General features: G+C 40.5%; 1 protein-coding gene and 1 long non-coding RNA gene across 6 annotated transcripts; one reads left to right on the top strand and one right to left on the bottom strand.

The window, feature by feature from the left end:
* Positions 1–562: 562 nt before the first annotated feature.
* Positions 563–8,445, top strand: LOC119033110. 4 transcript variants are annotated; one of them, XM_037122739.1, is made up of 5 exons: positions 1,036–1,160; positions 2,870–2,938; positions 4,353–4,565; positions 4,983–6,053; positions 8,257–8,445. In XM_037122739.1, exons 3-5 carry the CDS (start codon positions 4,364–4,366, stop codon positions 8,370–8,372), a joined length of 1,389 nt encoding a protein of 462 aa, XP_036978634.1. In that variant the 5' UTR covers positions 1,036–1,160; positions 2,870–2,938; positions 4,353–4,363; the 3' UTR covers positions 8,373–8,445. The 4 variants fall into 4 exon arrangements, with proteins under 4 accessions (XP_036978636.1, XP_036978633.1, XP_036978634.1 ...); XM_037122741.1 differs by lacking the exons at positions 1,036–1,160; positions 2,870–2,938 and adding an exon at positions 563–766 and having other exon boundaries at positions 4,357–4,565; XM_037122738.1 differs by lacking the exons at positions 1,036–1,160; positions 2,870–2,938 and adding an exon at positions 563–766.
* LOC119033111 lies at positions 6,944–15,839 on the bottom strand. Of its 2 annotated transcripts, XR_005079154.1 has the most exons (5): positions 15,159–15,839; positions 13,418–14,728; positions 9,358–9,624; positions 8,304–8,399; positions 6,944–7,722 (listed from the first exon to the last, which is right to left on the bottom strand). It is a non-coding gene; the product is annotated as an uncharacterized LOC119033111 (long non-coding RNA). The 2 variants fall into 2 exon arrangements; XR_005079155.1 differs by lacking the exons at positions 6,944–7,722; positions 8,304–8,399; positions 9,358–9,624 and adding an exon at positions 12,551–13,324.
* Between the last annotated feature and the right edge of the window lie 9,770 nt (positions 15,840–25,609).

The following is a 25,609-nucleotide window of genomic DNA, read 5'->3' as shown; positions in this document are numbered from 1 at the left end:
TAGTGCAATGACAGATTTTTCTTGAAATGGACAATAAAGGAACCTGTCAAACACGGTATGTACTACACTGTAAAAAATGTCCTTAGAATTAACAGTGATTTTTTGTAAAATCATGACGTAAAAAAAACTGTAAATACAAAAACAATGAAGCAGTGTATAATTTACATAAATATGTTGTAAAACCCCGAAGCAAACACAACTGTTGATTTGACAGTAAGAATATGTTAAAAAGATCATATTTTTTTTGAGAATTCACAAATTACTGTAGTTTAAACACATATAAACTGTAAAACAAAAACATTGTGATACAGTTAAAATGACATCATAGCAGTGTTTGAATAACATGTTTTGTCAGTAGGTTCTCTGCAACATTTTGAGAGAACCTATGTACCAGAGCTATTTATTAATAGAAATTAAAAAAAGTGCATTAGGCTACATATTACAAATTTGAAAAACAACAACAAACAATAGCCTAATTTTTGAATCAAAATTGTTTATCAGTTGTAAATTCTATAACTTAAAGTTTGTTTTTTCCAATACAGAATTGTGTCATTCACTTCTGAATACTGCCCTAAGTTAATCTTAAGTGTCATTAATCCTTTTTATTTTTGAATTTTACGTTCCCGCAAAACAAACAGATGTATTTGAACTTCAAACTAGATAAGGTCATTCTTTGTCCACTCATTGGACAGTAGTTTTTTCTGTTCATCTTAACATCTGTCAAAAGCATCTGTATCACGGAGCTGTGAAAGCATCTGTTGCTCAGGTAAGCTGACAATTCTTAACTTTAAATGCATGGTGTGTGTGATAAGAAAAAACAGCTAGTTTCTGTCTGTGAGAGATATTCTTCTTGTATACAACAGTTTAACATGAGTTAAAATGGCAATGTTGAGTAAGAAAATGTTGAAGAAAGGTGACAAAAGCGATTACTAAGTATTTTATTTTTTCTCCGCCAACAAAAATAGTTCCTCTGCATTCAACCTGTAGTCATGACAACGCAGCAAAACCCAACCAATACAAACGTTGATTGATGCGCAGTAATACACGCAGTTGTACTCCAATATCAGGTTGAATGTCTTTTGGCGCAGAAAGATACCGTTATATAACTACAGTGAGGTGACTGTTAGGTTCTGCTCATTTTATCCTGTGGTGAAGTGGTGGTAAGTTTTACATGTGACTACTTGGTCGCAGCTATAATTTACTTTCATTTCGCGCTCGTTCCATGCAATTGTGAAGCGATTGTTTACATATAATTACTTGGTCGCAACTAACTTATATCGTTAACGTTACATTACTGTGCATTCGCGCTGGTGTACATGCAATTACTTGGTTGCAGCTAAGTTACACATTAAGTTACTGTGAATTCACGCCCTTTTCGTGCCGTTGTGAAGGGTGCAAGCTTGCTAAAATGTTAACCTGCCATTTCTGCAGCAAAACATTGAAAACCTTGAGGGGTTACGTACTGCATTGTAAAGTCCACAGGAACGAACCCCATCCGTTTTTCAAATGTGTTGGCACCGACTGCAAGCGGACTTTTTGCACTTATGCCGCTTTTAAAGATCATTTCTATCGTATTCACAATGCTCCTGAACCCTCCATTACTGCTGGGGCCGTTGTTATAGATTTTAAGTGTGCTATTGCGCTTTGTGAGTGCAAATTTAACAGAGTCAAAGAGCTTATTTCCCACTTAAAAAAGCATATAACCGAGGGGCAAACTGTGCCATGCCCAATAACAGGTTGTGAAAATGCATTCACTGTCAAATCATCATTTACTGCTCATATGTCACGAAAACACAGAACAAGTTCAGTGGATAGTATAAGTGACAAGTACAGGGAACATGTTTCTCAGCCCTCTGCTGTCAGTGCATGTGAAGATGCCCCCCAGAGCTCAAATGATGCAACAGCAAATGAAAGCAGTGAATTGCCACAGGATTTCAATGAGACCTTTCTCAGGAATGTTTGTTTGTTCTACCTAAAATTGCAAGGGCAGCTCCTTCTTCCAGCTTCAACAATACAGACCATCGTTGAAGAGGTGCAAAACATGCATGATTTGGGACAGGATTACACTTTAAGTAAATTACATTCACTTTTAAAAAATGACCTGTCTCTAACTGATGATGTTATTGCTAAAATCTGCCATTGTGTGAAGGAGTCAGATCTGTTCTCTGCCTCTCACCAGGGGCCACTAAGAACAACATACTCAAGGACTCACACTTTTCAAAAAATGTTCAAATACATAGAGCCTAAAAAAGTAAAATTAGGAAATGATGAAAATATGACAGAAAGGTTTGCTTACTACATACCTGTAACACAAACTTTAAACACCTTACTAGAATCAGATTTATGGAAGAATTCAGTGTCACAGCAGTCTTGTGAAACACACTCAGATGACCTTTGTGACATAACTGATGGTCAAAAGTCCAACCAGTTTTTCATTCAAAATCCAGGATGCCTGAAGCTATTTCTCTACCAGGATGCCTTTGAAATTGTGAATCCCCTTGGCACAGCTAAGAAAAAGCACAAAGTTGTTGCTGTCTATCTTTCTTTGGCAAATTTGCCTGCACATGTGCGGTCCGATACAGATCACATGTTCCTTGTCCTGTTGTGTGGAGAGAATGACCTAAAACAGTTTGGAAGTGCTAAAGTTTTCTCAGAGATGCTCGAAGATTTAAAAAATCTGGAGGAAAATGGAATAACTGTTGATGGTGAAACAGTCAAAGGGGCTCTGTATTGTATTGCAGGAGATAATTTGGGGTCACATAGCATTGGTGGGTTCATTGAAAACTTTAGTCATTCTGTGTACTTTTGCAGATACTGTGAAATCACAAGAACTGAGTTTGAGAATGATCCAAATTTGTGTGGTCCACAGCGCACCCCTGAAAGTTATGATTCTGCAGTACTACAAGCTGAAAACATACACAGCAGCAAAGGTGTAAAGGTAAACTCTGTTTTCAATGCACTTCAGTCTTTTCATGTTTGCCAGCCTGGTCTGCCACCTTGTTTAGGCCACGACATATTTGAGGGTGTGTTATCATGTGACATGGCGCTGTACTTGAAGTATTTCAGTAAGAAAAAGAAATGGCTTACATATTCAGTGTTGAACCGACGCATCAAGCAGTTCAAATACAAGGGAACTGATGCTCTCACAAAGCCATCTGCTGTCAGTTCTGAGGGGTCCAAGCTTTCAGGTCAAGCTATCCAGAACTGGAATTTATTAAGGTTGCTACCTGTGTTGATTGGCGACAAAGTCCAAAATCCAGAAGATGATGTGTGGCAGTTAACTCTGCAGCTTATTGATATTGTTGATTTGATTTGTGCACAAAAGATTTCGTTGTCCCAAGTAGCCTATCTTGATATTATAATACAAGAATATTTGGAATCAAGAAAGTGTTTATTTCCTGAGACTACACTAAAACCCAAACACCATTTCATGCGTCATTATCCAGCACTAATTTTGAAATTTGGCCCCTTGATCAGAGTCTGGACCATGCGTTTCGAAAGTAAACACAGCTACTTCAAGAGATGTGCAAGGCATTTAAAAAACTTTAAAAACATATGCCTAAGTTTATCTGAGAGACATCAAATGTTTCAGGCATATCTTTCAGCTGGGCCAGGCTGCAGTCAGCTTCTGCAAGTCAAAGACAGTTGTACTTTTTATCACAGCCTTTACAGTGATGCAATTAAACATGCAGTGAGAGAGTTTAGCTTTTCACAACACAATACTACTGTTTCCACAGACATACAGTACAAAGGTACATCATATAAAAAGGGACATTTCCTTGTGTCAAAAAATGATTTAATAAAAAATGATGCATCTGTGTATTTTGTGGTGGATATACATAGAGCTGAATATCATCCAGAATACCATCTGTACTCAGTGACAAAACAGAGTTCAAGGTTGCAATGTCTTAACATCAATGACTTGGTAGATTTTTACCCGTTACCATCATACATGGTTGATGGGAACCAGGTCATTCTGCTGAAACACAGTGTTTTATCAAGATAAAAATGGTCTTGACAACTGTGCTGGAGAGTTAAGGTTTCTGTACTGTAATGCACATATCATCAATCAGGTTTTTGTTGCTTAGAACTGAAATCAGTATGTTGGCAAAATAACATCATCTTAGTCACAGGTGGAGAAATCATACACAACTGCACATGTTTAAGTTGTAAAAATGATAAAGAACTATTAGAGAAATACAAAAGTTATAGTTTTTCCTTCTTAGAAGAACAGAAAGTATAAATCCTTACTCGGCCATACTCAAAGTAGAAGTTCTTATGTGTATATTGATACTTGACTAATTGTAAATTTCTTGCATCTTGAAAACTGAAATCATTCTTTCTTGTTCTAGAAAGGCCTGACATGGAGCAAACATTTCTACGAAGCGCTATATCTGAGGTCCTGCCTGACCTTTCTGAGGCATGTGAGGACATTCTAGAAGAGCACTTACAATCCCTTGGGGTTGAGACATCTGATGACTTCCAGTTCATCGAGGAAGGAGATTTGCTGTCAGCGTTGAGGCCCATTCAGGCCAGAAAACTACTTGCTGCTTGGAAGCTAAGATGTAAGTCAAGTTTTGGAGGATACAACCAGTGACCAAAGTAACCTGCGTAAAGGATTAATCAGGAACATTTGGGCCCTGATAACACTTCTCATTATGCCAAGATGTCCTCATCCTTGTTATTTGTTGTAGCCCAGGTACAATTGTGCATAAATATAGTAAACAGTTTGGTGATAAATACAAGAGTAAATAAGATTTGGTACAAGGTTAAAAAGGTTAAAATTCATATGTTTTAATTGTATGGTCAAATCTAAAGTTCATGGGTTAAAAATGTAAAAAATGTTAAGATTGCATATGTGTTGCATTTCATTTGATAAAAAAGTGTGTCCATTTCAGAGTAGTATCTTTCTAGAGAACTGTTATCTCTTTAACATGTTTTTCCCCCTCTTGGTAATTGGCTGGTGTGTGTGTGTGTTGCAGGCCTGACTCCTGAAACAAGCAGCTCATCTGCTGTTGCGTCACCAAGATCTCCCATATCATTGGAGTCTAATTCACCCAGAAATTCATCTTCAACCTCTGACAACTGCCAAAGTCGTGATGTAGACTGGGTGGATACCTTCATGGTACCTTGGGATAAGTTCCCAGAGGAACTTTTGCAGTCGTTGGAGAGAGGGAAACGACCAAATCCACGAATGAGGCGCGAGATGGTCCGAATCGTGGTCTCTGTGATGATGCAAAAAAGGTCTTCCATAAATAAAAGGAGTGCTACCGAAGTTGCAAAAAAGATGGTAGCAAAATATCCCAAATCTTTGCAAGACATAATAGAGGGAGACGTGATTGGTGCAGCGTACCATTCTCTAGTCAAACAGCTTCAGAATAGGATCGAGAATGTGAGGCTATCCTCAACTCCAAAAATAAGAAAAAGAAAGCATCACTCTGGTTCTGACACAGACAAAGTCCCTCCTGAGAAGAGAGCAGCAGTCCAGGACACCTATGGGTGCGTTAACTGGAATGTGAAATTCCTGCCCATTGGAGAGACCCCAGAGAGCCAGCAAGAACATCAAGAAAAGCTGAAGATTATGTTTCAGCAAACTGATGTTAATCCAGTTGAGGTCAAACGCCTGATGAAGTTGACCTTTTACACACAACGTAAAAAAATCAACCAGGGGCAGAATATCAAGAACCTCCTTGAAGAGTGGCCATTTTTGTTTGAGGAGCATGGCATGGCAGTTCACTTTCAGGAACTAACTGGAGTTAGGCTGAAAGAAGTTTTCACACGTAATCTGCAGGAAAAGGGGAAAAGGCTCCTCAATTACATGAACACAGTTTGTGTGAACAAGAGCAGAAAATTCCAACAGGCTGTAACAAAGTATCAAGTGATGAGGGGAGAGGTGAGTGGTTGCTCTGAAGATCTCAAAGACATGCTGTTGCTTCTGCTGTCCTACTTTGATGAGAAGGAAGATGCCATGATCTGTTACGTGGAGGACACATGCCTGGCAGGGGAAGCCCAGATGGACCAAGTTCCCTTGACTCCCACCATTGTTGTGTGCGGTAAGTTAAAAAAAAATATTGGGTTTTCTTTAATTCTCCCATTTTGTATTTCTTTATTCCTTTCCTTTCAAATTTCTATTTTCACATAGATTTAACCTCTTCAGGCTAGTCAAAGTGGATTTTGAAAGGCCTAATATGTCTGTCCCACAAACCTGCAAACACACTGTGATGATAGGCAATACAATCATTTTTCACTTAACAATAATCTTAATAGGCGATGAGACATACTTTTAGACAGCTTCACATTATGGATATGATTTGAATCGTAGAACAGGAATTCGTGCCTTTATATTGTATGGAATATTTTACAGAAAATTCAGATTAGTTAGTATTTAGATGTTTATTTGACTGTAAAAACTTGTAATTAAACCTGCAAGACTGTAACATATATATACTTGTGTTGTTGTTTTTACGGAAAAAAACTGGCAGCTGTGGTTACCAGAAAGATTTCGCAAAAAATACAGCACAAATGTAAACAACTTTACAGAACAACTTGTCCATTTTACATCCTAAAACTGTAGTAATTCACAATAAAAACATTATAAACTTGTAGATTATACAGTCCTTTACTGCTAATTTAACAGGAACATGCTTTTATACTAGTTTTTTCTGTGAAATTTACATGCAGATTTTGCTTAGTGTACATTGAATTTTAGTGAAATTTACAAGCATGTACTGTTTATTGTACATTGGATCCCAGTAAAATGTACATGCAGTTACTGTTTCTTGTACATTCAATACCAGTAAAATAAACATTCATGTATTGTTTATTGTACATTAAATACCAGTAAAATTTACAAGTTTTTCTGTAAAGTTGTTTACATTTGTGCTGTATTTTCTACAATTTTTTTCTGGTAACCACAGCTGCCAGTTTTTTTTTTCGTAAAAACAACAGAATTTTTTTTTCAGTGTATTTTACTGATAAACATGGCCATAAAAACAAAAAAACAAACAAACAAACAAACCCATTATGGCTGTGTTTTCATGGATTGGTGAAGTACAACATCACATTATCATACAGAAAAAGCATTCATATTGCATAGTGTATTGTATACTTCAGTAACTTCCTTCCTTTCAGTAAGAACAAACAGCCTTACAAAACAGTGTTTACAAAAACTGTGCAAAGTCCAAAGGAAATGGCCTGAGGACATTCTTTACTTAGTGTAGACCAAATACACCTACAAATGCATGGCACAATTTTGTCAACACCATAGCCATGCTAATACAAAATTTACAATTTAAAACTTGTCCAACTTGCAGGTGAACAATAACACAGTCAAAACAATAAGTTCTTTTAGTTGCCTATGCCTATAATATGCTGCTCAAGTGCATCAACTTTGCAAGACCAAGATTACTCCACTGCCAAAAGGTCATTTTTAAGGCTCAACACTCTGGGCTTGAACTTTCCATCTTCCAGGCCCATCAAGACTTTCTGGATGAAGTCAAAAGTATTGGCCAATTCTTTAGGATACTGTAAATGTAGCGCATACATCAGTCCAAAAAGGACAATGTACCCATCAGCCAATGTAGGCAAGTCGATCACTAAATTACCCTCAATGATCACTGCAACCCTTTCTGGGAGAAGAAAAGTGGCATCAGTTGAGTTGGAAGAGATCAATGCGATACCCACTGGTACGTCATCAGCATCCACTTCTGGGGACTCCACAGGCTGAAGATGAGAGAGACAAAGAGAGGAGAAACACCTCTTAGCATACCATGATACAAAGTGATTGCACCATTTCCAACATTTCTCTAAAAATAAACCACAACTGTTTTATTTACTATTTACTGATCATTGTCAGTTATCAACCAAAAATGATAATTCAATTATAAAATGTATAATTGTTGCCTCTTTATGTTATCTACTGAGTATGTTAACTGTCCAGTTAGGTTTTTAAATGCTTATGATAGGAGGTCAGAGCATTCACTGCTATGTGTATAAATTGATTTGTTGATGCTTATTAGTTGTTTTTTATTTCTATTATTATCAACACCAACAAATTTATATGAATAATAAATAAATCTAAATTTATACAGTCCAGCACCATATTAATTAATATGTTGCTTGCTTTCTGTTTTCTGTTTTGAATCTTTTCTATACCGTACAATAAAACAATATATGGTAATACTCAAAGTTACTCTTATGATTATGATACCAGGACAGCTTATACATTTACAAACTTTTTTTTTTTTCAAAATTCAGAAATCAAGCAAACTCTGAAGACCTCGTATAACAATATGCTGACTTACATCCCATGTCTTCGGGAACTTGGAGTCATCGTCGCACAGATAATGAGGAAGAGCGCGAAGAACAACTGAACGTCTTCCATGGATGTCAACTTGTTCCTTAAATGAGAGAAAATAATCTTGCTTCATTCTGGATGATAAACAATAAATCCAAACAAGACTATTGCAGTGGGCTGAGTGTATTTTTTTGTATGTAAACAGACCCCCCTACCACAATGTGGTAGCACATTTATTCTGGCTTTTATTTTGACATATTTACTCTGACTTTCGGGTCACCTGTCTTTCTGTTTAAATTCAGAGGGAAAAATAACAAAAGGAATTGCCAAAGGAAAGGAAAGGAATTGAAAAGACAAAAGTTTCATTCTTTTTTCATCTCAGCCGATTTGAATCGTCACACATTTGTATAGATTTTTAACTGTCTTGCAATGCATTGTTACAGCCCTAATTAAAGTTTTTCCAGACAATATGCAAGTGCATCACTACATGGAGCCTTGATGCGTACGTGCGTGTCCAACCCCTCTAACCCCATAACCCTCTCCAAATATTTTTTAAAGTTTGTTAGTTTAAAATTGCGTGTTTCAAATGCATCTACATATTGTGTACAAATAATAGAAACAATATAAATTAAAATAGTCATTTCCAACAATGACAAGCAATATTAATGTGTAATTCTACATTTACACAAGCGCTACACACAGGCAGGACCAGGAGTAGATTTTGCAAGTAGCTATAAAAATACTGGAGCTACTAAAATATTGATGAATGCAGAAATCCGTGCAAATATCGGTCATAATGCACATCATTTACAAACAAATTTGTGCTACTCACGTTTCATGAATGAGACCATGACCCATGAATGAGATATGAAAACTTATACAAAAATACATGATTTTGAGACATGTATCAGTGAAATAGAGAATAGTGAATAATTTCTGTACTTGTTTGTATCAGTGTGTTGTTGTCATTTTGTTAGTTCATGACTGAGGAGATGAGAGTTCAAACAAACATAATCCACTGTAGTAGTGCAATCAAGAACCAGGAAGTGTAACCAACTCACCTTAAGATCACAAGTGCTGAAGAGCCGATCAAGAGCTTCAACTATTTTCCCTGTGCGCGCAGCTTTTTTTCTAAACAAACTCTGTAGACGAGGAGCGTGTCGATCCAGCTCAGCATAGAAATGCTTTTTCAGATTGACGTTTTGTCAATCTGTCTTTTATCTTGGTTTTCAGCTCATCTACAGATTCTGGACGTGAAGGTAATGTCATCTTCCTGACGTGTCGGTCGAAGTATGCACATGAAGAAGGAGATTTTGAGCTGCCATTTCCTATCATTTCAGAGAAAGAAAAAACAATGAATTAATAAGTTACATTAGCTCTGACATTACAAAAGCAAGCACATTATCACTTCAGAATGAAAAACATGCATTGATTGGTTCATATTATGTATCATTAACTTCAAATGTGTAGCCTATGCAAAAAAAAAAAAAAAAAACAATCGCTTAGTTGACTTCTTCCAGGCTTGTGGGAACTCAGCAGTTTCAGTAATGGCATCTTGGATGTGAGATTACAGTTATGTTTTTCTCTCTCCACACTGCTCTGAGATTCTATAGGTCTGTAGTTTCAAATACATCTTAATCCTTTGAGCCTGTGATCAACATAAATCTTTTTTGTGTCAACACCAAATGCCCATCAATGTTGTATGCTGGGAGACTGACTGTGTCGTTGAGCTCAGACAGCTGATACACAGAGAAGTTGTCTGAAGATGTCAGCTCAAAGGAGAGTAAATGCTCAGTGTACCAGCAGTTGTAGTCTCTGCAATGGAAATAAGCTGAGTTATTTACAAGCAATATGTGTTCAATCTCCAGTCTGACCTGCAGAAACAAACATTCCCTTTGAAAAATCTGTGCCACTTATGGAGACTTTCGGTGCACTGTGTATATTCTGGCTTCTGGTTTTTGTCTCTATGTAGTTTTTTGCCACTTCAGGTAGTGTGGCAACTTGGATGAGGGTGACACTAGAGGCTTGTATGTCAGGTCTGAAAAATGCTGGGGCACTGAAATGATATGCCATCATGTGCTGATGCCTGGTAGCAAGAGTTTTCAAGACGTTCTTGAAATTATGAGTGTCATGTATCACTCTTTTGAAAAAATGATGTTTTCCTTCAAACCTCAGGGTCCACAGGTGAACAAGAGGCCCAAAACGCTTTGTCAGTTCTGGGTAGTGCTCCACATAATGATGTTTGGGTCGTAGCTTAAAGTCTGGAAAGACAACCTGAAGACCTTGTCTGTGATCACTTATTTTAGTCTGCATGTACTGGATGGACTCCTCTGTGAAAGATGGAGACAATACCAGTTGCACAATGTCTTTGAGGTCCATCAATATGGACCAGGCATCATCTCCCTCTGGGACTTTGCTTCCTACCATAAGAGGTAATAACCTCAACAAAGTGCAGTTTTCATGCCCATTCCCACCAATGCTTTTTTTGGCAGCAAAATTCTTGGGGATCACTTGTGGTTTATCAAGCCTATCAGCATGCTGATATGGAAATCTTCTGATTTGTGCATTTAGATACTCAAGAGTGAAATACTTGCGACGAATCATCTCATGGATGCACAAAGCCAACTCAACCGGCACTATACCTTCAAAGAGATCGTGAAGTATGTCAGGTGGGAAACCAGTAATGGGGTGAAAATGCTGCAATGCCTTGCTAAGAACACACTCAGATTTAACACCAAAATGAGTTACAGTTTCTCCCTGTACAGCATTCTGCACATGAACATCATGACAGGCTTTTGTTCTCATGTTTAACTCTCCTTCAGAAACTTCACTGGACTGGATCTCGTCTGCAGTACAGCAACAGAATCTGCAGACATAATTTCCTCGGAAACTCTGCACAAAGCCCGCTAGACCATGGGCAGCCAAATTATCAGCTGCCACACACAATACAGTGCCTCTGATACACTGACCTAGAGTTTCTATGAACACACCATCCTGCTCAAGCGTGTGCAAGTCTCTCAACAAAGGTGAAAGTACACTTTGATAACCACACCTCTGGAGATCAGGTACTTTGCACAACAGAGCTAGCTGTATGACATGCAGACTGGACCTATACTTACTAGGTACATTGGCAAGCAACCAGTATACAGCACAAAGCTTGTGGACTTTTCTAGTTGTACCTAAAGGATTAGCTAGTTCAATGTCATCCACATATAAAATCAGGGAAAGCTTCAACTCTCCTCCTTTTGACAATAGCACATTTTCTTTGAAATATGTTCCATCTTCATGAGTCATGTACATTTCAGGTGGTGATGGTTTGTTTTCTTGAATCTTGTCAAGAATGTCAGTATTGTTAAACATTGTTTGAAGCATCTGGAGTATTGACACATACACTGCTGTGTGTCCACTGGAATCTATCGTGTACTGCACTGGCATTACCAGAGGGTAGTAACTCCTCACAAATGTTTCACCACCTCACCACTGCGCTTCGTAGTGGACAGCTCTGCACCATCTGATGTGGCACTGACAAAAACATTACTTTTCATCACAGCTTCCACTAATTCATTAAGAAGGGAGTCACTAATTGCCTGATTACATTCCTGAAAAACCCTTATGATAGAGTCTCTCACTAGAGGTTTAGACAATGAGAATATCCCTGACAAGTTTTCAACAATGTCCTGTATAGCCATCTCTGATACATGAAGAAGACTGTGCATTTTCAAAAACAAAGAAGCTAAGTTATTTCTCAACTGAGCGTGCAATGCACCTGTGTCACCTTCGGACTCTGGAGGATTACACGTAGAAGTACCCACCTCAGGGGTATTCTGAGAAGGATCACCCTCACCAGTTTCATCTTCACAATGTATTGATTGGCTATCAGTGTCTATGTGCAGGACCTCATTCTTAAAATCTGAGATGTCACCGTTTGGATGACTCCTACTTCTGTGAGCATTGAATGAGGAATACACATTAGTGCGGTATTGACAGTTATTAAACGGACAATCTACCATCTCGTGTTTTTTTAAGTGTGATCTTAAATGACTGAGAAGCCTTTTATCGTTGAATGGCTCCTTAAATCCACACTTTGGACAGATGAATGTCACACATGCTGCCTGGCTTTCACTTAGTACAACTGTATTTGTATGTGCCCATGTTAAATGTATTTTTAAAGCATTTACTGACTGAAATGTACAGATGCAGTCATCATAGAGACAAGGCAATGGGCTTGCTGTGGACAAAATGCTATGACTCAAACGACAGTGTTCAAGCAATTGTACCCGTTCATCAAAGGCAGCTGTACAAAGCTTACACTTCCAAGCCATTGGCCAAACAGTATTGTGGTAAGAAATGATGTTTAAGGAGAATGCACTGAGATGGGTTTTAGTGTCATCAACATACTGTCAGGCTTGGACAAAAGGAGAGGGCTCAGATGCAGAATGGCAGATGTACAATCAAGTTTTATTGATCTGATTTTTTGACTCTCAGGATAGAATGAAAACAAACGCTATGAAAAATACTGAGACACACACAAGACAAACAACATAGAACACAGAAAACGAAAAGCGCTCCCGAAGGAGGATAACTACACTATGCTAGAATCAAAATCTGAGAATATAAAAATTACAACAAAAATTCACTCCGAAGAGGAAGCACAGAGGCTATGAAACTTATCTATTCTATCTTATGAAACTTTAACCAACAAAAATTCGCTCACGAGGAGGAAAACCAAAAGGGCTAGGAAATCTCAAAATACAAACAAAAAACCTTAACCAGAAAATTACAACAAAAATTCACTCTTCACGAGAGGACAAAAAATACAGATAAATAAACCATGAAAATACTTAGCACAAAGGAGATCAAGACTGTGGTTTCGAAGGGCTTAAGCATACGACGTAGAGACGAAATACTTTGGCACGGAGACAGGGGAAGACAAAGACTTTATACACATGAGGGAGGGGAACACAGGTGGAAACAATCAGGAATCAGGGATGACGTCAGACCAGGGACACAAGAGGAAGAGCAAGTGACCTGAAACGAGAGGAGAATTAATTTCAAAATAAAACAGGAAGTTCACACGACAGACCCCAAGACAAGACAACCTCACCGCGCTGTGACACATACCAGGTTGTGGACACGGTTGAACAGCTTGCTTCCTCAGTTTAGGCTAAAAGAGAGAACATTTACATAAAATATTAGAGACAGAATCATACAAATAACTAAAGACGAACAAAAATAAGTCACAAGCTAGTCACTATTTAGTTACAGAGCATTGCTCTGAAGAATAAAGGGAACTGTTTTTTTCCCTGTACCCTCTGAAGTCTGTATAAGATGCTTATGAGTCAGCTATCAACATGCCAATATCATTGTGGAATTAGCAAAGAACTTATAACACACTAACTTTCCACTTTAGTTATAAATTTATAAGCAATAAATACAATTTTATTCGACTTTTAAACTACTTTAGCACATGAAGTTAAAAGTCATGCCAGTGCGACAGAGGAAAAAAACGTTAGCTTAAAAAATATTGAATGCAAATGGTTAATTTAACAGCTTTCATGTGAAAAATACAACAAATCATTAGCTGAACACAAAGGCAAAACGAAAAATAATTCAACTCACCAGAGAGGAGCACTCAGAAAAAGTACAGATGAACAGGTCCAACCATGAAAGACGAAAACTATATTTTTTCATCACATGTCCACATTCACGACCAGCAAAACTGCTGCTGACGTCCCCTGATCCAAAGCGGGCCGTTACTTCGGCAGAATTTACCGTTCAGCGGAAGTGACGTCACACAGACTAAAGGACCAGTCAGTCAAATGATTTAAATACAGTGACAAAACAGAATTAAATCTTTTGTGTTATGTGCACTTAAAAATGAAAATATGTTCTAATAACTCAAAAGATTAGAGGTGAATTAACTTTTTTAAATTCCTGAGTTAATACAACTTATTCTTTTTAATGAATTTTTACTATTCGGTCTTACAGTGTACAGTACTTACTGTACGTTGAAATTATTATTTATCATACAGAGCAGAACATACTCCAAGGTGACACATTGGAGGCCTAGGCCTACACACTCTGTGCCTGACTTGGGGCTGTCAGCGCGAGACATGAAGCCTGTCCTTGGTTTTTCAATATCAGGCTCCAGCTGACCAACTGACAGAGTGAGAATGTCATGTAGGTGAGAGTCAGATAAAGCATTTCTCAGTTTGGACTCATTGAGATTCATCAGGCTGAAAGCCTGCTCACAGACATAGGTACTTCCAAAGAGGGACAACATCACCTGTGCATGTTTGTGGATCTTGCCATATCTGTGTGCAGGAACACATCTGTAGAAGTCCGGTAAGGGAAGCTCTCTGAACTTGCTACAGATGTTGGAATCAGACTGAAGTTCCAAAAGTTCCATTTGAAGCTCCTCACTGACTGCATCTGTAGAAAAGGGATGCGAAAACAGCTCAAATGCTGTTGTATTTCCGCAAAAATCTTCAAAGCGATGGTCAAACTCCACCACAAGATTGCAGAGAATGTTGAGGTATTTTGGTGTGTCTTCCTCCATCAACCCAACTTCACTGAGGCTGGAAAATGTGCCAAATTTCCTGAATGTACAGACACCAAGACACAGGGAGCAAAGCAATGGGATGCCACACATCACTCAAATGAGAAAAAAACAACCTTTTTTTGTTCATGGCTGCATTATGAAAAACAAATACTGCCATGTTATTGGATTTAATGCCTAGATTTAAAATCTATTTTCCACCAACACAAAGTATGCATGCATCAAATGGTTGTGATCAATAACAAGCCTAATACTTTGTTTAATGTCCAATAAATTATATAAAATATACAAGTGACATCTCACCTGTTGACAGATGTCTGCTAAGCAACTGCAGCTTTTGTTTGAAGGTTCTGACATGGTCATACATCTGAGTGATTATCTGGCCTGTCCCTTGAAGTGTCACACTGTGGTGAGGGATGTCCTGTCTTGGGGTTTTGTCTTGCGAATTTCCTATTTTTTGTTGAAAATGAACTCTCCTCTTGTTTCAGGTTACTCGCCCTTCCTCCTGTGTCACCGGTCTGACATCTCCCCTGATTGTACTGGCGTCCTGATGTCTGTCACAAACAGATCGCTATGCGGCTAAACACATGTACCAGATAATTCATTAAATCACAAAACAAGAAATACGGTTTGAACAGGTGTGGAGAGGATGAAGAAAAAAAAAGACAAAGAAATTATATTTCTGCTTAGATGCTTATGGGTCAGCACACAGCCTGAGTTTATCGGTCTACAGACAATTAGATAGACAGAACCTGAATTATGCATACCACGGCCAGCACTTCATCGGATGGTACCCAACAGCAACAGGGATCGGATTACGGTATGTTATAAGGTGTTTTTCATGTATTTAGACTTTTTGAAAAAAGAGTAGTTTTTCTAGTTTTAGTTTTTTAAGTCGATGTATGATGTATGTAAAGCAGTACATGAGCAAAGCAATACGTGTGTAAAACAACTTTCTTCTGTTTTTTTGGGGGGTTTGTTTGTTGTTACTTACAGAATCAATCGACCACTCCGCTCAGAGGTATTACAACACCGATCCAGCCGTGTATCTGGGGGATTTCAGTGATATATCCGATGCTGAAGACGAGAGAGTTACATCCTCCACAAAATGGGTCGCAAGAAAGGATAACGTGATCCATGAAAAACGTCAAGAAGAAGAAGAAGAAGGAGACATCTTACTGATAGCTGCTGAAGATGGGAAAAACATCCAGGCCAGAATAAACATTGTGAAAAGGGGGAGAAATCCTGAGGCTCCGTCCGAGGAAAATCATACTTTGGAAAAATATTCAAACCTCGGTCGTTCCGACGCCTGGAGAGGGATATCCACAAGCCCCGTCCGAGGAAAATACTACTTTGGAAAATATCCAAACCGCGGCCGTTCTGACGTCCGGAGAGGGATATCCACAAGCCCCGTCCGAGGAGGAGGAAAATACCGCATTAAATCCACAAGCTTCGGACGAGTAAAATAGTCAAACTGCAGATGTTCCGGCATCCCGAGATCCCGAACCGCTGACGGAGGAACGCGAAGGTAAATAAAATAATGGAGATGAAAATAAATTAAACTTTATCTGTTTGTTTGTTTTTCGAACCAGCATGCGAAGCCTCCTTCTCCCGCCGCCATGTTCAAATCACAGGATATGACGTAGTATATCCGCTCAACCAATCACTATCAAATACGGTGCCCCCTTTGGTTTGGAGTGGTATTTTTTGTAAAATAATAAATAAATAAATAAATACAAAAAAAAAACTTTATTGTTTCTGACGTTTTTAAATAATCTCTGTTTTTTTCTCTCTTTCACCGTATAATAGAGGGAGTTGGAGAGTCTGAACCTCGGTCAGAATCATCTCCTCAACACAGCGTCGTGTCAGGAGAGCCGGAGGTGATTTTCTAAATTTATTTTTTGAGTCATCTTTTAAATAAGTATGAATATGTAAAAATATATATATATTTACTAAATTTATGTTTTTTTGTTTGTTTGTTTGTTTTTACAGCAAAGGCATCACAGAGATGGCTGGTGAACAAACGATCAAGAAGGAGGCTGGCCAGAGCATCTAACTGCGTTCACAATCAGTTCATCCTTCAAAAAATCCTTGATACACAGATTGCAGCGAACCGGACATATGTTAAGATAGCTGAAATCATAAACTCATAAACTTTAGGGGGTTAAAATATGTCTGATCCACACTGTATTCCAGATGCACTGCTCGAAGCTATAGAAGAATTAAATAGAGACTCTGACCGGTATGGTATAATACCTATAGAACTGCCTGAAGCTATAGATTAATTAAATAGAGACTCCGACTGTGTACAACAACCAACTGACCCTAACCTGAACCCTGACCTACTTCAAATTATAGAAAACAGTCTCCACCACGTACATCAAAACCATCATACTGTACAGAATGAGTTTTCTCAACAGCAGCAGCAACAGCTGCAGCTGCAGCAGCAGCAGCAGCGGCAGCAGCAACAACAATAACAGCAGCACGGCGGGTCTCTGGTAGAGCCAGCTTCTCCCAATCAGAAAGAGCCAGCCTCTCAAAATCAGAATGAGCCAGCTTCTCAAAATCAGAATGAAACTGTGTTGCAACGCGGGCATTTTAACAATCTGGCAATGAGACGTGTCTTTAACGTTTCTCTCCTCGGAGAAGTACCGGATCTTGCTCAATTTTATTTAGATGTTGTGCGCAACTTTGCGATTTAGCGGCGAGAGTCAGACCCGAGGTTAGACATAACGACGTTGTACAGATTGAGATAATAGCTGCAAATGCCCGAGATCACATCATCGTTAGATATGACGAGCAGGAGGATAACATCGTGACGGCTTTTGAGGGGGTGTTAGCGAGGTTAATACAATCTAATGCACAGATCAACGAAGGCTCCCCTTTAGAATTTATCATTCAAGTGACCTGAAACGACCGCGCCTGTACATGGTAGAAAACAAAGACAACAATCTCTGCTTCACCGTCAACTTAGCTCATCTCACCCATCCTCATTTCACTGATAACCAAGCCCTGGAGCGCGGTAAAGAGTTGCAACGTTTGGCGGGTCTGAGCGATCAAACGGAAGTAACCCTGAGCGACATAGGTAAATTTGAACAGATACTGAATAGCAAAATTGTGGTGTATTACCGACTCTTTCACAGCTTGAAACACAGTTTCCCAATACATCTCACCCGTATCTTTTCTTGTTTCAAAACCACTACTACGGTGTAAAAAATCTGAAAGCTCTTTTAGGAGTCAGACACGTCTGCCATCACTGCCGCATGGCTTACAAGTCCCGAGAGAAACACGTCTGTCCTAATCACTGCAATCTCTGCCTGGAGCCTGACTGCGTTATGCATTATTCCGACGCTGTATTCTGCACAGACTGCAACAGCGTACACGCGTGTTACTCGAAACACAAACAGTCCAGACCTTTCTCTCCTTCCAATCTCAGTATCTGCCAACAGATGCCCCAACTGTAAACATCTCGTCTCACGTCGCGAGGAACATAAATGCCTGGCTAATAGATGTAGAATCTGCGGAGCAGAGCGTCCTCCTCACAGCGACATAAACAGCGACCAGCACCTGTGTTACATCAGGCGTCTGGAACCTGAAATAGACCACGTCGACGGTATATTCTTTAACGATTTTGAAACATTCGTGAACCGGGAGGGTGTGCACGTACATTATCTGGTGTGTACAATATCGCTCGTCGGCGAGGAGTGGAACGCATATGGTCTAGACTGCGTTCAAAAGTTTGTCCAAAAATTCAGAAAGAAAAGACACAGAGAGGCTACGTTCATTGCACACAATGCCAAGACAGTTACTTGATTCTCAGTTACCTGGTGGGAGAGGGTATGATGCCCTCTATCATGCAAGGTAGTAAAATTCTCAGCTTCACAGAATCCGACTTCCGGTTAAGATTTATCGACTCCCTGTCTTTCCTCACCATGCGTCTCAGCGCTATGCCTAAGGCGGTAGGTTTTGAGGATAAATCCAAGGGTCATTTTCCTCACAAATTCAGCTCAGAGAAACGATTAAAGTCCATAGGTCCCTACCCCCCTCCCTCCGATTATGGGGTAGAGCGCATGTCCTCCGCTGAGCAGGAAGAGTTTCACGCTTGGTACAGAGAGGTCTCTCGAGGTGTTTTTAACTTTGAAAAAGAGGCTCTGTACTACTGTCAAAATGACCTTGATATTCTGAGGGAGGATTGCTTGACATTCAGAGATCAGTTTATCGACGAAACACGCGTGGACCCCTTCAGCTGCGTTACCATAGCCTCGGCATGCATGAAAGTGTTTCTCACCAATTTCCTGACTGATAACACTCTGGCCATACCTTCACCCAACAACTACAGACGTCACTCCAAAACATACTCAAACGCATCCAATGGTTGGAGTGAGTAGCGTATTCTGAAAAAATCTGTATTCAGCATGCTTTAAAAACAGGACGGGAAAAGAAAATAGGCCCGTACTTTGTAGACGGTTATGCTGAGAGAGAGGGTGAGAAATGGGTCTGGGAGTTCCAGGGTTGTTATTTTCACGGGTGCCCATCGTGCTATCGGTCTAATGAAATCTGTCCTCTGACCAACACTCGTTACGGATATCTGCGTGCGGCTAGTGAGTCTAGACTGCAGGAGCTGAGAAACGTTCACCACGTCCGTACAGTAGTGATGAGGGAGCATGAATGGAACGAGATGAAAACATCAAACGAGCGGGTAAAAAAGTTCCTGGAGAGCTACGTTTCACCCGAACCGCTGTCCCCTCGTTCGGCCCTGTACGGTGGTCGGACTTCGGCCTTGAGGTTACGGTACAGTACGCCGCCTGGGGAAAGCGTACATTATGTAGAAGTCACTTCCCTGTACCCGTATGTCAACGCTAACTGTTCTTGTCCTTTACAGCACCCTAAAATCATCCGTGAGGATTTTAACAATCCCCGCGATTATTTTGGACTTATCCGAGCCGTGGTGTATCTGCCTTGCGGGCTCTTTTTTCCTGTTTTACCTTATAAAATGTCGCGATGTAAATTAGTGTTTACTCTCTGCCGCACGTGCGCTGAAAGCAATCATCAGAACGGATCCTGCGCTCACGACGAGGAGGCCAGAACTCTGACGGGCGTCTGGGTGACCGTCGAGTTAAACAAAGCTTTAGAGCTAGGGTACAGGGTGGGTAAAATCACAGAGGTGTGGCACTTTGAGCAGTGTAGCAGCAGCATCTTTGCCGGCTACATACACACCTTCCTGAAAGGTAAGCAGGAAGCTTCAGGCTACCCTCCTGACGTGGCGGACGACGAAGGCAGGAAAAAAAAGCACATTGACGAGTACGAGAAACATCAGGGCATCCGGTTAGACCCGGAGAAAAAACGTCAGTTTTCTCACTACTCGAGCGGCGATGTTACTGGTGGCTGTTTTAAGATGAGGTTTTGCTGCGGCAAAACCCGTCTTCAACAGAGGAGCTACGAAACGGAACAATTTGGACAAGATAGATCCTATCCCTCTACCGTACATCATCGGCATTCCATAAAACCCGGGTAGAGCGCCTCCCTCTTGATTTACATAATAGCTGACAAAACGATGAGGACCTTGGCTGAGACGTAGCATAGCCATCCTTACTGAAGCAGTAGAGGACGCTGAACGGGTCTGAAATGCAGCTTGACTATGGTTTTCCCGTAAACAAAGTCCACAAACCTGTCTCGGTCTGTTTTAATTTCAATGTGGATGGTTTTGATGTAATTTTTCGATACAGGTAGGCAATGTACCGTATTATACCTGAGACTCACCACGTCTCCATAGTCCCCTTTCACGTTCACTATACTCAGCAGAGGTGAGTGGCTATCGCCAACCGGTTGATACTGAACGATATCCGTTTATAGAAACAGGTTATATATCCCCGCGTTTAAATCGCAGGGATAGGGGGTAGAGCGCTTCGACAGAGTCCACCATTTGTTGACTTTTATTCCTAACATATAAGCCAGAGGGGGAAAGGCCTTGATTTTATATCGACCGTCGCTTTTGACGTCGAGGCATTTGGTCGTGTTGTTGAAAGAAGCGTCGAAGGAGGGGTTGTACTTTTTGACTGCCGGGACCAACTGATCCAGGAGCTCTTTAGGGCGACTGTAATACCCTCCTCGACCGAATTTTTAAATGATCGTGGGCTGAGGTTCCTCAGTCGTCCTGTTCAGTTCCGCGTAGGAGGCATCCCCGTGTAAATTATACCAGGTGCGAGGATAAATAAATTCGCACAGACCCACCATCCATTCACCGGTCAGTTCAATGGGCTTAGCTAAATCCACTGTGTAACAACTACTGGTATTTGCTTTAAATAATTCCTTACTAGCGTTGGAAGGCAGGGTCACATAAAACCCCTCGGACTCTGTATGTTCCATGATTCCTCGTCCGAATGATCCGGTGAGCTTTAAACAAGTTTTTTTTATATACCCACTACCTCCGAAGCTTGAACCCAGCTGTTAAACTTCTCCGGCCAGTTTTTCCATTTGACCAAAACCTGTTTTTCCCCTTTGACGACGCGCCGGGCTCGCCGTTGTAATCTTGTAGTTTGTATACAGGAGTTGCGCACGGAATGCTACGCATCACTGTAAACACTTCGTCCATTAAACTTTGTTCATATTTTTTATCAAATATTCCTCTCAACTTGGACATTCTCACCAGATCCCCTTTCTTAAATTTCATCTTTATTTTAGGACGTGAGGAGATTGTACCGTACAGGTTACGAAACACTTGATCAGCATTCTCTGAGATCACCTCCATAGGGGTCATTTTTATACTCCTATGGTAACTGCGGTTGTAGCTATTTATCAGATCGGGTTGGACCTCGAGGTAATGTCTGGTGTTGTGGGCTGTAAAATATCTCCACATTCTCGTTTTTAACGTACGATTAAACCTCTCCACCACCGAGGCCTTTAAATCGCTCACTGTGGCAAAATGTACAATACCATGTTTCTTCATCACAGTCTGAAAACTCTGGTTGAAAAATTCTTTCCCCTCATCTGTTTGTAGCTTTTCGGGTATTTGACTCTCTAGTAACACCGACTCAAAAGCTTTCACCACTTCGGAAGCCGTTTTCTTCTTCAAGACGCGCACGTAGGCTTTTTTTGAAAATACGTATATAACAGTAATAAATATTTGAAACCATCATTATGATTGGTTAAGGCTTGCATGTCGCACAGATCAGCTTTAAATTGTTTTAGTGGTTTCGTCACAAAGATTCTGTTTCTCTTAAAATGTACTCGCGTGGGTTTATGCAGCGTATACGTGTCCTGCTCCGATAAGAAATCTTCAACATCCTGAACGCTGACCTTTTTACCTGTTTCGTCTTCTACACCCTTACGGAGTCGCTCTACTCCTCCAAAACTAGCGAGGTGAAGCGGGTTGTAATACACTTTTTTCATCACCCCTTTCTCGGCCATCCTGTCTTCTAAAAACTCTGCGCCATTGATCTGTGTGAGCTAGCTTTTTAAAGCATTCAAAAAAAAGACACTTTTTTTTTCTATACTCGTTTTTAATATGTCAACAAGATACAAACTCAAAACAGGATGCATGATCAAAAAAAAAGTTACAAACTGGATACATGATTTTAAAAAAGTTACAAACAGGATACATGATTTAAAAAAAAAGTTGCAAACTCAAAAAACAGTGTACATGCTTTAAAATCAAAGTAACAAACTGGATACATGATTTAAAAAAAAGTTACAAACTCTGAAAAACTCGGTAAACTTTTTTTTTAATTATTTATTTTTGTTTGTTTTCTTCAACTATAAGTTTCTTTAAAAAACAAGCTTAACCATGCGTATAATACTGTGTGACCATTTGCAGCTGTCCGATTTTCATCACATCGTCTCCTACCAGACTATCATAAGCATCGCTGATAGGGTCAAAGATTTTCTTCACCGCTCTCAGTTCATGCAGGAGAGTCTCTGCCACAGTGCGGACTTTGGAATCCTCCATTTTGATGTTGCGGGCCACCAGCAGAAGCTGAATGGATGGAATAAAACGAGGGGTGAAGAGCATTTTCATCATGCGGTAAAAGTGATCCTGGTGATAGTCTTCCTCCAAGACATCCAGACACTCGTGCTGTCTCTGGCTTGGGTGGTCGGTCTTACACCCGTTGCAGTGGTCGATACGATGTTTGTGGAGGACTATGTTGAGGAGGTGATAAACGGTTGATTTGACGGTATCAATGAGAACCGAAGACATCCATCCGTCAACCTCGTCCTCCTCAGCAGGGTCGTCTTTAGTACGGTCCTCCTCGTCCTCGTCCTCCGCCTCTGAACAAGGAGGCGTCTCAGGCATCTCCCGCTCCTTCGAGCGATCGTCCTCATCCTCCGAACAAGGAGATTTCTCATGTGGGTGTGGATGACCACATTGTAGATAACATAATTCTCGTCTTTGCCAGCTCATCGTCGTTAAATCGCACACCCCTCCACTGACGCTTTTCCGGACGAGGATTCTCACACTCACCGGATGCTCTCTCACCGTTTTCTTTCTCCTCCCTCGGATGCTTCTCAGGACGAGGACTCTCAGTCTCACTCTGCACTCTCTCGCCATTCTCCTCTTCCTCCTCCTCTTCCTCCTCTTCCTCCTCCCTCGGATGCTTCACAGGACTTTCACTCGCACTCTGCACTCTCTCACTGTTCTCTTTCTCCTCTTTCTCCTCCGAAAAGTACCCCGAGTGTTCACGGGGTACGTACTCTTCATTAGGATTCTCTTCACTCGTCACGTTCTTATTCCAAGACATTGACATCTTCACCATCAGCTTCATCGCAGCCCAATCCTCTGCGTTCAACACCATCATGGTGCTTGAATGATTCAGACTTTCTCCATCATCCAGTTGATACAACCACAGCTCACCCACTTACGTAGAGACCATTCTTCATGCAGGCTCGCTGGTGGTGGTATCTGGGTACGACACAGATACATCGTACAGCTCTTCTCTTTTTTCGGAGCGCCCGGTATGTCCATAACGTCTTCGTAGACTGTTACAGGTGTCTGACTGCACAGCGATGACGACCACTCGTCACACGAGTCTTCAGGACAGCTCGGACAGCAGAAGAAGAAAAGAAGGAGGCCTCTTCTCCATCCAACGGTTTAGAAACCGCGTTCTCCATGTGAATCGTTTCCAACAGAGCCATGTTCAGTACAAAACCGCAGAGAAAGACCTTGTTTTTTTAACCGCTTCTCAAACTCTCAAACTAGAGGGAGGCGGCACAAGCGTAGGGGATAGAAAAATACCGCTGATGGAACGCCTATCGTGACGTGGCAATACCTCATTGGATAGAAAAAAACAAACCCTAAATTAGGTAGAGGGAGGCGGGACAAGTGTGGGAAAAAACGCCACGACGTTCAGGATCTGTCTAATTGTCTGTAAACCGATAAACTCAGGCTGACCCGTAAGCATCTAAGCAGAAATATAATGTCTTCATCCTCTCCACACCTGTTCAAACCATATTTCTGGTTTTGTGATTTAATGAACTATCTGGTACGTGGGTTTAGCCACATAGCGATCTGTTTGTGACAGACATCAGGACGCCAGCACCCCTCACATTAGATGCCGGAATTCCCCAAGGGATTTTTCTCTCTTCGTGGACGATCAAGTCTCTATCTTTTTTCTTCATCCTCCCCACACCTGTTAAAGACGTATTTATGACTGATCGGACTATGCCACGCTAATGTGCGTGTGTCTGCTCAGGGCAGACATTAGACGTTTTGCAACATATGTAGCTGTATTACATCCTGAAGACTGCTAAAGGTTCCTAAAGGTTGACCTCTCAAACCGTAAATTAGCTAGAGGCACAAGCCTGGGAAGCCCGGGAAAAATACCGCCTATCAGCGCTTAAGGAGGGAGGTAGGAGGCGGCACAAGCGTGGGAAAAAACCGCCTCTTATGATGTGGCAACACCTCATTGGATAGAAAAGAAAAAAAAGGGTGGGGAAAACCCTGGGAAAGGGGAGTGGTCCGAGGGAACGCCTCTTATGACGTGGCAACACCTCATTGGATGATGATTAGTCACGCCTGTCAAAATCAGTTTGACAAGAAGTAGGCCTTGCTGTTTTGGTTGTTACTTTGCTTCTTGTCCCCGTTTTGTCTGTTTTTTTGCATTCGGCTTTTGCTAAATTAAAGCTCGCCTTTTGTTCCCTTTTATCATTGCCTCCCGTGTGTAACTGCATTTGGGTCCACCTTCCCTTTCCATAGTTTTCCCCTTTAAACCCCCTACCTGTCAACTTAATTAAGTTACATGTAACAGTATGTCTTGCACGATGGAATCTTCTCTCTACACATCATAAGGAACAAAGAACTGTTTGTGACAAAGATGGTTATGATTGAATGTCGTCTCGCAATTGTAAATTAGGTAATGACGGCTGATTTTTAATGTCTCTTTCCTTTTGAGCAAAGCAACAGATACACCCTCTAAGAGTAAAAAATACTCTTTGCCTCCTCCTTGTTTATCTAATTCTCCTGTCTCCCAAGGATTTACAACAGTGTTGTTTCATGTCTATGACATTCCAATTGAACAGTGGTCTCTGTACTCATCCAGAGTTTAGACAACTTTTAAAAATAACTAATAAACTAGAATCTTGTCTTCTTAATTTTGATATATTAATGAATGGTAGGAGATATTCATAAAACTGATGTTTTCCATGCTTCTCTATGTTACTGTTAAGCCAGGAAAAAGTTTTATTGCTTAATGGTTTTGGTTTGGAACAGACTTTTAGAAGATTTTTTTGTTTAAAACCTTTTAAGTAGTAGTAAAATGTCT

This window comes from Acanthopagrus latus, chromosome 15, assembly GCF_904848185.1.
Source record: "Acanthopagrus latus isolate v.2019 chromosome 15, fAcaLat1.1, whole genome shotgun sequence".
NCBI lineage: Eukaryota > Metazoa > Chordata > Actinopteri > Spariformes > Sparidae > Acanthopagrus > Acanthopagrus latus.
Note: the sequence above shows the minus strand (reverse complement) of the source record. Positions and strands in the feature narration are given on the sequence as shown.

What these genes read in the sequence shown, in the direction of transcription:
- LOC119033110 (XM_037122741.1), top strand. Translation starts at nt 4,364, where the DNA reads ATGGAGCAAACATTTCTACGAAGCGCTATATCTGAGGTCCTGCCTGAC. An exon ending in TGCTGCTTGGAAGCTAAGAT is followed by an intron (nt 4,566 to 4,982) that starts GTAAGTCAAGTT and finishes TGTGTGTTGCAG; the next exon opens with GCCTGACTCCTGAAACAAGC. An exon ending in TCCCACCATTGTTGTGTGCG is followed by an intron (nt 6,054 to 8,256) that starts GTAAGTTAAAAA and finishes TTCAAAATTCAG; the next exon opens with AAATCAAGCAAACTCTGAAG.